This window comes from Enhydra lutris, unplaced genomic scaffold (assembly GCF_002288905.1).
Source record: "Enhydra lutris kenyoni isolate GAN:26980312 unplaced genomic scaffold, ASM228890v2 scaffoldscaffold58, whole genome shotgun sequence".
Classification (NCBI taxonomy): Eukaryota; Metazoa; Chordata; class Mammalia; order Carnivora; family Mustelidae; genus Enhydra; species Enhydra lutris.
Genome location: NW_019154142.1, coordinates 13,214,000 through 13,227,765, shown reverse-complemented (window position 1 = coordinate 13,227,765; position 13,766 = coordinate 13,214,000). Strand labels below are relative to the sequence as shown.

Sequence of the window (13,766 nt, the reverse complement as noted above, 5' to 3'; positions counted from 1 at the left end):
TTGATTTCAGCTACTGTACAATATCTGAAAGCAGAAAAAGGTTAAAAAAAATGTACTCTCAGCGAAGGAATTAGAGGGAATAGAATGTTACTCATCTACCAAAATAAAGGGATAATTGCAACGTGGTGGTCTTTTTTGTTAGAAGATTTTCAGGAACCCATCTGTGCAGATTGTTTCTCTTTTATTATCATTACATCAACTAATTACATTAGGGAAAGAGGGGGCATTTTAATTAAAAGATTGTTTTAAGGAGTTATAATTCTACTCTCTCATTAAATAACTTAACTGGGTGCCAAATTTGTTAAAGTATACTACATTTCTGGAAACTGTTGTTTGGAAATTATTTATATTAACCACATTTCCAACAAAATAAATTTCACCCTTTTTCTCATCTCATAGATGGGTCCTTTTATTTTTCCATTCTGTCCAAAGAATCATAGGAAATGACCACATGTAAATCATCCCAATTATTTTAAGAAGCTTATATTTTTTCCAATTTTATTTTACAGAGCATGCATAGTTAAGCATATATGATGAATTTGATTAGGGTAATCTTCTCTGAGATAGCAATTTTTTAGAACAATAATTTGCAGAGGAATACTGGGGGATGTAGGAAGATTGATAGAGATTGACAGAGGAAAATAAATACCCAGTATTGTAATTAGGCATTCCTGCTCTTTAAGCCCATTTCCCTTTGGATAAAACCCCAACCACATATATTAAATTGCAAGGATGCCATCAAATAACTTATTAAATAAAGTAGGTAAACATTTATTCTTTGGCTATTTTGAATGCATCTTCCTTTTTGTCAACCATCTCTTACTCTTCCAAGTTGTTCTAAGTAACAAAACTGTATTGTAATTGCCAGATAATGGGGAAGGCAAAGGATCTAGAATGGAAATATGGATAAAAGAGAAACAATATCGCAGGACAGAGTAAGGAAGACTTGGAAACCAAGAGAGAAGTCTGAGCACCTGCTGCAGGAGATGGTGAAAAGCGAAATTTACAAATCATGTTTCTACTTTCAGTATCCAAAACAGCTCTCTGGATTTCTTTCCTGTGATTGGAAAGCCAAACTAATTTTATTCTAAAAACTGAAAATGAAAAGCATTACAGAAATAAATTTTGTCTCAAAAAAAAAAAAAAAAAAAGTGTTGGGACTCCTGGGTGGCTCATTTGGTTAAACATCTGCCTTTGGATGGGTCCTGGGATCTGAGTCCCAGGTCCAGATCCTTGCTCAGCCCTGAGCATCTTTTCCCTCTGCCTCCAGCACCGGCCCCCTCAACCCCCAGTTGTGCTCTCTCTCTTTCGGGCAAATAAATAAACAAAATCTTAAAAAAAAAAAAAAGTGCCAAAGTCAAACTACATCTCATGCAGTTCAAGACTGAATAAATGCTATGATTCCAATCATTATATCTATCCATGAAACAATGTATTGCACATAGTAGAAATGCAGTAAATACATGTTGAATGAATGAATAAAAGCAACATTTTACTCTAATTCTCATGTAGGAAATGGCAGTTCCTACTAGCAGCAGTTGTTTTTATTTTTTTATTTTTTCTATTTTAGCTCTTCAATATTATTACTCAGGGAAGCTGGCAGACTGAAATCTGTTACATTAATGCCAGCAGGGATATATATGTGTGAAGAGAATAAGTAAATATTTATTGTACCTGATGGCTCAATGGACCATCCATATGAGCTCTTAAGAGACTTGAAAATACTTGGCAGTATTTATACTTGGGGTGGACTCTGCAAATACTATTTGTGGATTTTATCTTTCAAAAATTTCTATTTTTGAATCACTTGAGATCTTTCAATTCAAAACCGTTGAACTAATCTGTAACTATGTAGCTCCTTTTTCTTTGGTAATGAGTTAATCTCTTAAAATTTTGATTAAAATTTGATTTTGATTTGATTAAAATTTTGATATTGTTACGTTTCAAAGTCAGCATCAAAATAACTTCCAAGGACAGATATAATAATTACCACTTAAAAAAAAAAAAACTATATTCTTCCTAATCTTAACAAAAATAACAAAAACATTGACAACTGCCACTTTTTGAGAGTCCCATATGTGACAGTTCCTTTTTCAGTGTTTTACATATTAATACATATATGATTTTACCTCATTATAGAAAAAACAAAGGCAAAGCAAGGAGAGATATAAAGTCTTACACAAAGTCATGCAGATCATACATTTTGGAACTGGATTCAAACCCAACACCCAGGCTATTTCTATAATGATAGAATTATCTCCCAAATTTATATTTAATTTGCATAAAATCTTGTGAGATAAGTAAGCCAGAGACAGCTTTCTTTTTCCTTTATTTGGCAGAGGTTGGTATTAGAACATTCTGCATCTATATAAGTAATTTTATGAAAATAATAGAAATCCAGAGCTAGGAAAAGTTTAAAGATAATCCAGTTTGGTAATTCTCATTTTGGTTTTTATATCATCTTATTCTTAATAATAATTGAAGATCTCTGAAAGCATTTGTTAAGATATTTTCATAGGTTTCTTTAATATTTAATATTTGATTTAATGGGAGGAAGTGGGATTTTCTTCTCTGTTTCTTCATTCAGTGTACTGTGACATCATCTGTGTCTTATAACCTCTAGAACACTCATGCCCACATGTGAGACAATGAAAGCAAAAAGCAAAAAAAAAAAAAAAATCAAATAACCTCTTAGTATTATTATGAAAATAGTTGAATCTCAGGGATCCCCCTGAAAGAGTGCAAGGGTATGTGGACCACACTTTGAGAACTACTGATCTAGATAAAACTCATTTAATACATAGGAAACTGAAGTGTCCTGTCCATCTATTCTGGAGCTCAAGTCTGGAGGTGGGTTAGGAAGGGGTTGGTACTTTCCTTAAAGAATATTAGATACGATTAGGATAGGCACTAAGTTACATAATGGAAATATATAGAGATGGTTTTAAGAGGGCCTATTTTTTGCCTCCTTCCCACTCCTACTAATGGCACAACAATCTAACTCCAGCTCCCTCCTACTCCTACTAATGGCACAACAATCTACCCAAACCACCCTAATAGAACTGTCCTTACCTATGTCATCAATGATTTTGTAGTTAAATTTAATAAACATTTGTAAAGTATTTACCATTTTTTTTTTGTTAACTAGCAACCCTTGTTGACATGACATGGCCGATCATTCCCCTCACTTTGAACCCTCAGTTGACCTGATCCTCCCATGATCTGCTGATCCTCCCATGATCTCCTGCTCAGTGGAAGCACAGTCTCCCCCTAGCTGCCCAAATCAGAAGACTTGGGAAACTTCCTGACTTAGCCCTCGTCCTCACCAAGTACTGTCAGTATTTTCTCAAAAATCTCTCTCTGGTCCATCCACTTCTATCTCTCAGTACGATCCTACCATCTTGCCCTGCAGACACATCTTGGACTTGCCTAACCTGCTTTATTGTAACTGCCTTCCAACCCTTTCTTCCTCCAGTTTTAGCTCTTTTGATCTGTCTTCCATACTGAAAATCTGAGTGATTCTTTTTTTCTTTTCTTTTTTTCCTTCCTCTCTCTCTCTCTCTCTCTCTTTTTTTTTTTTTAAGAGAGAGCGGGAGTGGAGGGGGTAACAGGAAAGGGTTAGATGGAGAGGGAGAGAGGGAATCCTAAGCAGGCTCCATGCCAATGTGACCTGAGATCATGACCTGAGCCAAAACCAAGAGTTAGACACTCAACCAACTAAACCACCCAGGCATCCCAGTGATTCTTTTGAAAAGTGGATTCCAACTAGGCACTCTGCACTACCCTTGAGACCTTAACTCTAAAGTAATTTACATGGGCTTAAGCAGTCCCATGTCCTCTTAAATTACACTTGTTACCACTTCTTCCTTGATTCTTAAGATTCTTGGCCCATACTCTCTCATCTCCCTGTAAGCATAAAAAACTTTTTTTTCCCATCTATTCCTTCAACTCTTATTCTTTTTATTCAGGTGTTAACTTAGATGTCACTTCCGTTGAGTAATTTTCATGAGTACTGTCATTTCAAGTTAGATGATTCTGCTGTATTCTTCCTCAATAATTGCCCTTTCCCCACCAAAATATTATTTGCCATTTTTCATTTATAATTGTCTGTTTAATAAACTTTACCTGTCTTCCCCCATATGTTTTTTAATATAGTATGGGCAGGAAATTTTTCTAATTTACTTTTTATTGTATTACCAATATCTAGAACAATGCTTGATCCATAGAAATAATTTAATAAACATTTGTTTGATGTGGGAGTGAATGAATGTTGTCTTCTTTTCCTTGTCTTATTTCTACAGTCAGCTGTATTTATAGTTTTCTGATTCACTTTTCCTAAAGAAGTTGGAATTCATTAATTGAATTAATTATTTTATTGTCTTATGCTACTAGCTAATATAATATAGTCATTACCCTATAATATCGTTATGCCAAAGTGGTTCAAAAAATGACTCCCATTATGACACTTACCTGAAACCAGAATTATCTTTGGAAATCGGCCTTGTTTTTTGATGACCAGGAAAATCACCTGCAAAGATTATTAAAAACACACATCCATGAGTCATATCCTCTGCAGGTTGTAACCATCTTCATAGATTACTGTCATACCTTCCAAAGTTTGGGAGTCATTGTCTTATACTGCAATTATACTCTGGTTTATTTGTAAAATAAAACAATTGTAAACTGCAATTATGCTCTGGTTTTGTTTATAAAAAAATATTGCAATTATACTCTGGTTTATTTATAAAAAGTAGTTAAACAATGCATTCCCATGTGTAGGTAAATATATATATATACATATATATGTATATATATATATACTTTTATACATGTTTTGGAGGATTTTATAAGCTCAGTGTTAAACTACTGCAGGTGTTATAAATTAAAATATTTGTTTCCGTGTTTGTTTAGTCTGTTAACATCTGTACACATTATATAAATGTTAATCTCTAGACTGAATTGTATTATGTTTAATGGGTGCATTTAATATCAATTATGTAATATTTATTTTACTATAGTTAGTGAATATTTAAATTTATAAAACAAAATGAGACAGTTGTAGTATACTGTGTAATTTATGCAACCATTATTTATAGAATTCTAAGTGGCAAAATTCTAAAGTAATTTTAAATGAAGTAAATTTAATGGAACAATATTTTAAAAGCAAAAGATACTAGGTATATTTGTGAATTTACATATTTTTTAAACTGTATGTCTCATTTGAGGATGAAAATACTAAAAACCAGTCATGTTAATTTTATTAACTATGTTGAAACATATTGAAGTGTACCATTATATGTATTAAGGTCTATTTATTTAAAAATTGAATAAAAAAAGTCCTAGAATTAGATTTTACTCTCCGGAGCATACGTTATTTTAATACACAGATTTTTTACTCATAATAAGATATATTTTTATTCCTGTTATTCCAGTTTCCAAGTAAAGTAACACACATACACATTCACAAAGAGAAATCTACAGATTAGTTATTTACAAGTATATTCCTTTATTATTATTTGTTCTACTAATATTTATGAAGGTATTTCCTCAGGGAAGATAGAAATCTAGAGAAATACAGAGATGAGATGGAAAAAGGTAAATAAGAAAGAGGAGTTGGAAGAGAAGACAAAAAAATGTTTAATTTGATCCAAGCTAGAATAGAATTGGATGATCCTCTTTTTCTTATCACACTTTTTTATATATTGGATCTTTTATATGGGCTCTTGAAGGGGTTTAATTACTGAAGTTTATATGAAAGAATAAATTTGATGATTTGTCTCTGTTACTTAAAAATGCCTAACAGTTCCATGACATATTGAACATGTATTTATTAATTTGATATATTTTTGAAACACGTACTCAGGAGCTGCTTCCCTAGGAAAATATATTTGCTTTACTAATAATGTGTGTGGTTATATTTGTTTCTGAAATTAATGTGATACCTAGCAAATAATGCAAAAAAAGTTTTATTTCTTTAATTTATTTATGGTTCAGACCACTACATAGAGTTGATTTTATTAAAGAAAGTTATTTTACTCTTACCTCTATACCAAATTACTAGCCTGTTACTTGTAAACAAAAACAAAAAAGCAACCAGAGTTTCCAACACTGAAGAATAATAACATAAATTACACCTGCTATAAAATACAATATGAAGTAGATGAACTAGAACAATTGTCACCGACTTACAACAACCTTTAAGACATTGTCACAAACCAGTATTATTGTAAAACACAAAACTCTATGTGTATATGTGGAAATGCATAGAAAATGTATGGAGGAATAATATTTGTAAGCTATTAACTGTGACAACCCTTTGGGAGCAGAATTGGGGTACAGAGGGAGCCTATTTTGCTCTATATACTTTTATTTATTTAAATTATTTACATCAACTTATAATCATGTATGTCTTTCATAATTTGTAAAAGAAATTCTTAAAGAATTAGAGAAATCATCATTTTAACAAAAATAACTGGGGATGTGGAGTTATGAAGTAGGAATTTCAGTGGTCACACCATGAAATACACATATACATGGTCAAGAAAATCAGGCATTGAGTGAACAAGTTCTATATTTCTATGACCTACTCTGCTTTTTCTCTAATATGCTTTTTCTCCCCCTTTTTCATTAAAGGTCTCATTCGTTTGCAGGAGCTCATCAAAGCTCCATCAAGGTATAATCTTCGGCTTAAAATCCGCCAACTACCTGCTGATACAAAGGATGCAAAACCGTTACTCAAGGAAATGAAAAGAGGCAAGGAGTTCCATGTAATCTTTGACTGTAGCCACGAAATGGCAGCAGGCATTTTGAAACAGGTACTCTTTAACTTACTTAAATTCTTGGTTTCTTTATTACATTTGCATTTAAAGCAGGGTTTTTTGTTTGCTTGGTCCTTTGTTTTTTGTGGGGGTGGAAGAGTGACCACAAGCCTGGGAGGGGCAGAAGAAAAGGGAGAGAAATCCTGAGGAGCTAGATATTGGGACCCTGAGACCACGACTGGAGCCAAAATCAGGAGTTGGACCCTTAAGCCACTGAGAAGTCAGGCACTCTCCCCTCCCCCCACCCTTTTTAAATCAAAGTGTTATTGTCACACAGTTAAAATGAGCCAGAGAAGTTGCTTTGATGTAATTTTCTGATAAAAAGTCTGACATTTGCTTTTAATTAATTGTCTTAAAGGAAAAGTAATGCAAATATTGATGCTCTTCAAAAACACATTGTTTAAAGTTCTGAGGTTACTTTCAAATGGCTGCAATGCTATTTGCTATTACAAGTGTTGGTTATTGAGATAGATATTTCTGTTTTGTACTGAAATGAAGGAATAAACTGAGAGTCAGTGATTGAGCATCTCAACCATTACAATCAACTCATTGAAAGAAGAGAAAAAATATTTGCTATTTAGCTGGCATCTTCTAGAAGATGCCTTACACATTTGATCTTATTTAATCATGACTGCGACCCCAGGAAGTAGAGACTATCTTCACTACAGAGATGAAGAAACTGAGTCTTGGAAAAATTGAGTAACTTGATCGATGACCAGAAGCAAGAAATAGCAGAGGGATTCATATTTCTCCTAGCGATGTTAAGTATTCATTCCAGAATAAAACATCGCCTGACTCAAAAGATAATACTAAATCAATCAAATGAAATAATTCATAGCAGTGAAATCTTTTAATGTTACTTCTGCACTATTCTAACCTAACAGCTCACTGCAAAGCAGCAATTATTATTCTCCTATATATTACAGATGAGGCAAGACTTGGATGTTGGGGGTTAAATGGCTAGTATGAGCCCATGTACTTACTAAGCAGTAAAGCCTAGATGTGGACTCAAGTCTTTTGGACCTTGGTTTTTAAGCTCTTTTATACATACTGGCTAATATCTCAGTGGCTTGGGATTAATCAACTGTCCTAAAACCTCTCATGTATAAGATAAAATATCTCTACTGGAGAATTACGTAGATTCAGATGTCAAATTATATCCCATAAAATATAACTATCAACAGTAAATGCCTGTTATAACATGGTTAGTTTATTAAGCAGATGTTTGTCCAATCTTCCAGTGTGAATGTTGGTTTCACTACAGAAAAATCTTTAATTGGATTTGGAAGATTGCTCTAGTGTTATATTTGGGTAGTAAAGCATATGAAATTTGGGTGTGTTTTTTGTTTCTTGGGTCTTTTTTGGTAGTGAATAAAGTGGTGCAATAAAGTAAACAGTGAAATCTGGAATAGGGATTTATTTTTCATATATACCAAAACAATTCTTGGTCATATTTAAAATATACAGACTTGGCAAGGAGAGCTTTCCTTTATACCCAGAGTGAGAAGCACTCTATGATTTGTCAGGGACGGAGCTTTGGTAGTTTTTTTCTAGGCTTCCAGCAAGTATATAAAGGAACAGTTATATTGTCTCTAGAGTAACTGACTTAATTTGCATATCTGAAAGGTTATAGTATCTATCAACTTTAATAATAGAATTGCCATTCTGCCTTCTATTTGATATATCCATTATTTTATAATTGTTTTCTTATATCGTACCCTGCTGTGTTTGCAAAATGAAAACAGAATTAAGATAAATTTAAAATATAATACAGGGGCACCTGGGTGGCTCAGTCATTTAAGCATCTCCCTTCAGCTCAGGTCTTGATCTCTGGATCCTGGGATGGAGCTCCCTGCTCAGTGGGGAGCCTGCTTCTCCCTCTCCCTCTATGCATGTGCTCTCTCTCAAATAAATAAATAAATAATCTTAAAAAATGAAATATATACAGTAGAAAAAGTTAATAATTTTAGCAAGTTTAGTAGATGAAAAACCAGAGCAAAGGTAAAATGATAGTATAAGAGTTAAGATGAATTCAGAGTAACATTATTACAGAGAATGCATATTTTTAAATTCTGTAACACTAACTAACCACATATATGCTGTTTGTTTTTTAACTTACCTTGTCCAGACAACATTTGTTCCACATTTGGATCTCAGTTATTCTAGAAACCAATGCAAGAAGAAAGAAAGCAAATAGCTTCCTTCTTGTAAATGAAGCAGTCCTTTTAATAGGACTTTATTTCATGACTTAGGAAATTTTTATGAGATTTCTCAACACTGGTTAATGACAGAAGTCCAAAGAAATAGTGTAAGAGATGGAAAACAGGCATAGATGGGCTTTCAGCTTGTCTGGCTTAATCTAAGAACAAATATTAGGAGTATCCAGAAATATGGATCAGTTTATCAGGTTAGCCTTATTTGTTTCATTGTTTTATTTATTTAAACTAAGTGAGCTCTTCCTAAATATTGAACAAAAGAGAATTTGAAGTTTTCTTCCCTGAAAACTTTAAAAGTGAGTGAAGTGGGACGCCTGGGTGGCTCAGTTGGTTGGACGACTGCCTTCGGCTCAGGTCATGATCCTGGAGTCCCGGGATCGAGTCCCGCATCGGGCTCCCAGCTCCATGGGGAGTCTGCTTCTCCCTCTGACCTTCTCCTTGCTCATGCTCTCTCTCACTGTCTCTCTCTCAAATAAATAAATAAAATCTTAAAAAAAAAAAAAAGTGAGTGAAGCATGGGGCTGGCTCTTTGCGTGCACTAATCGGCATAGATTCCTTAATAACAAAAGATTCTACTTCCACCCAAATTTGTCAAAGAGAATTCCCTATGGCAACCTTAAGATGATCTGCAATTAAACCTCACAAGGCCATTCTATCACAGAGTAAAAGTATTAATGAAGACTTTGAAAGTCTAGATTAGAGACTATATTTTTTTATATTCATATATATGTTATATATATAAATATGAGATTATATTTTGTAGATTGAAAAAATATAAAATCAGGTGCAAATAAACAAGTAGAAAGCAACAAGAAGCAAATTAAGTTAAATTTTTAAAAATATGTATAAAGTCCACCTCTTCAGTTGTTAACTTTGAGCAATATAATTTCTTGATATAACCTAAAGGATAAACTGACTGCAAATTATATGCCCAGATGTGTTCATTTGTCATGTGGCATTGTTTACACTAGTTAAATGTTGGGAATTTCTAATAATATTTTGATTTTGGAAAAATGTATCTGTGGTATTTCTTTCCAGGAGGGATAATACAGTACAACCAATTTTTCTGTTGTACACCTAAGTTTGCTATGGTGGCTACTCTCATATTATTTTTACATAAGAAGGTATTAATTTTATTATTATTAATGTGGCTTGAAGTATACATGAAGTTCACTTAAAAGTGACAAGACATTATGTTGTCTTGGCAAGACATAATGGCAAGACATAAATGTTATAGTTTAAAAAACATCCAGAACAAGTTAGTTATGTCTAAATTTGGTGCCTCTCCAGATTAGATGGGGGCCTCATATGTGGGGCAACAGTTGGTTAGAAGCCAGTGGCCCCAGCGGGCAGTGAAAATAATTCACCTAAGCCACAACAAAGAAGATAGAGGTTTATTGAATACACCTCAAAGGAGAGGTAGGTAGGACAGCAAAGGAGAGGCTGTCTGCTATGAGGCAGCGGGTAGAAGCTGTTTTTAAAGAGGGAAGGTAAGGAGGTACAGTGATATATGGAATTTTCTCCTTTTTGGTAACTGGGCCTAGTTGTAAGTAGCCCCTTAATCAGTTGGGGACTATGGATATCTTGAAGTGAGTTGCCTGTCAGGCATGTCTGTATTCATTCTGGTGATCATCGCTGTGGGCCCCTTTGCCTTGATCAAGTTTGCATTGCTCAAGCCTATTGTCTAAATTCCACAAAGTTCTTTTTTTAATTGTCCTGAAAATTATTTATCTTTCAAGAGAGTATCCCTGTTGTCCATTTTTGTTAATGTTACAGTGTAAGTACTCAATTAAAAATAACTACCCTTTTCTATTTAGATCACACATCATATCCATAATTGATTCTTGTTTTCAAAATCAAAGGCTGAAGGAGGGTCAATGAAAAGCATAAGCAGCCCTTAGTTATCCCCTACAGATTTCTTCTCAAGGTGATGGAGTGCAGAATACCCATGTCAGAAGCAAACCACTCTCCCTACCACCATCTCCTTAACCGCCATCCCCACCTCTAGAACACAATTTTCAACACTGGATTGAGATGCTTGAAGTTTTCAAACTATCAAAGAAAAAAAACAGGCAAAAATTTTAGATTACATAGATCCTACAATGAAGCTACATCTTTGGGAATATAAAATACCCTGACGTGGGGCTCGATTCCAGGACTCTGGGATCATGACCTCAGACAAAGGCATAAGCTTAACCATCTGAGCCACTCAGGTGCCCCTAAAATGCGCCATTTTATAAAATGGCATATTATACCCAAACTTCAAGAGTTAGAGATCTAGAGTTCATGGTTACTCATTATCTCAATTTGTTGGCCAATTTATTCATTCTTATTTTGTCCTACTTTCCTACCTATAAAATAAGTGTAGTAATAGGACCTACCTCATAAGGTTTTTTTGTTTGTTTTTAAGATTTTTGTTTGTTTGTTTTGTTTTTTTATTTGACAGACAGAGATCACAAGTAGGCAAAGAGGCAGGCAGAAAGAGAGGAGGAAGCAGGCTCCTGGCCTAGCCGAGAGCCCAATGTGGGGCTCGATCCCAGGACTCTGGGACCATGACCTGAGCCGAAGGCAGAGGCTTTAACCCACTGAGCCACCCAGGCGCCCCCCTCATAAGGTTTTTAATGAAGCTATTGGGAAGCAAGAATTCCTTCCCCTTCAAGGGCCTTTCTAGCTGGACTAAGAATCAAATGGACAGGAGAGGGATTAATAGGAGAAAAGCAAATTTAATAGCATACATATAGGGTATCCACACGGACATGGAAATTCCAAAGACAGTCTGGCAAAATGAGTTACATGTGTCATGATGAAATAAGGAGAAGGGGGACTTCAGAGGAAAGGAATCCAATTCACAGGGTGTAAGAAAAGCAGATGTTTGGTAATTAGATGTTTGTCTTGCCATACTGATGGACCACTCAGATAAAATTTATCTCTGCTAATAACCCTTATTCTGGAAAGATCCCCAATTTAGATTTTTCAAAGTAGTTAAGGGAGGGGCAAAAGTTTCTCTTGAGCCCACAGGATATCCATTGCCTTCAGCTTGGAATAATGTTCATGCTAAAATGACCCATCTTGTGTCTGCTTGCCTTCAGCCTCTACAAGGCTTAAACGGACTAAAATAAGCAATGTGCTAAGAATAATACTAAACACATTTCAGGCATTATATGTTAATTATAGTTGTGGATTTGAATTACTGCTTCTTTCAATTATCTTCAATTTTTTTAATCTATATCTATATACCTATTCAGTTGATAAAAAATTATTGACAAGGATAATGCTGAGCTGTCATTGCACAATTCTGGAGTTGAAAAACCTTTGATACATATCCATCAGAAACAATGAATACCTTCTACAAAGATTATTTTATAGGGGCGCCTGGGTGGCTCAGTTGGTTAAGCAACTGCCTTCGGCTCAGGTCATGATCCCGCAATTGAGTCCCACATTGGGCTCCCTGCTCCACAGGGAGTCTGCTTCTCCCTCTGACCTCTCTCCTCTCGTGCTCTCTCTCTCTCCCAAATAAATGGATAAAATCTTTAAAAAAAAAAAAAAAAGATTATCTTACAAACCTAAGAGAAATTTTCTGTCATTTCAGTTAAGATTCAGACTTCATCAGAGCATTATTGGCTCACACAATCTCTGTCCATTCAGGAAATATGATTTGATAATTTGGTTCCTAGGTGTTGCGCACAAAATTCCACTGTGTGTGTCAGGCAGGGGAATTCACCAATGAAGACCAAATATGTATTCTTATTATAAATTGCAATATCACAATTTCTAAATTCCTTTCACCTGCTTAATTCTTCGCTGCGCCTTTCATTAACAAATAAATGTTCCTCCCTTTTAATAAATGTATTTTATTTTTCCAAAGTCTTCACGAATATCTATTCTTTCTTAACTGAACAAGTTGCTTCTAGATACGCAAATTTTATTTTCGCTAATTGGTTAATACCTACCTGTGAGTATAGAATACATGGTGTAGAGCTGGGGCAGCTATTCAGCAAATGAATTCATGTAGTTGGTATTTTATGGAAGAGTATTAGGTGCACCTGAGAATACTTGTTTCCTACTAAGAGCTCTTCATTCAGCTCAAAAACGCATCATTTTTCAATCATCATCATCAACTACTGTTCATTGATAAACAGCTATTTCAAAAGTGTTCTCATTTTCAGGGGTGCCTGGGTGGCTCAGTGGGTTAAAGCCTCTGCCTTCGGTTCAGGTCATGATCTCAGGGTCCTGGAATTGAGCTCCCCATCAGGCTCTCTGCTCAGCAGGGAGCCTGCTTCCCCCGCTCTCTCTCTGCCTGTCTCTCTGCCTACTTGTGATCTCTGTCTATCAAATGAATAAATAAAATCTTTAAAAAAAAAAAAGTGGGGGCGCCTGGGTGGCTCAGTGGGTTAAGCCGCTACCTTCGGCTCAGGTCATGATCTCAGGGTCCTGGGATCGAGCCCCGCATCGGGCTCTCTGCTCATCAGGGAGCCTGCTTCCTCCTCTCTCTCTACCTGCCTCTCTGCCTGTTTGTGATCTCTCTCTGTCAAATAAATAAATAAAATCTTTAAAAAAAAAAAATTAAGGGCGCCTGGGTGGCTCAGTGGGTTAAGCCGCTGCCTTCGGCTCAGGTCATGATCCCAGGGTCCTGGGATCGAGTCCCGCATCGGGCTTGCTGCTCAGCAGGAAGCCTGCTTCCCTTCCTCTCTCTCTGCCTGCCTCTCTGCCTACTTGTGATCTCTCTCTGTTA

At 35.2% G+C, this 13,766-nt stretch overlaps 1 protein-coding gene across 2 annotated transcripts in view; it reads left to right on the top strand.

Moving 5' to 3' along the window:
* The window catches only part of LOC111158270 (glutamate ionotropic receptor kainate type subunit 2), a 655,816-nt gene that overhangs the window by 277,584 nt on the left and 364,466 nt on the right, over positions 1–13,766 (top strand). For both annotated transcript variants that reach the window (XM_022520192.1, XM_022520193.1), the window contains exon 4: positions 6,634–6,815. In XM_022520192.1, coding sequence (XP_022375900.1) covers positions 6,634–6,815 — 182 coding nt within the window. The remainder of the gene's footprint in view (positions 1–6,633; positions 6,816–13,766) is intronic.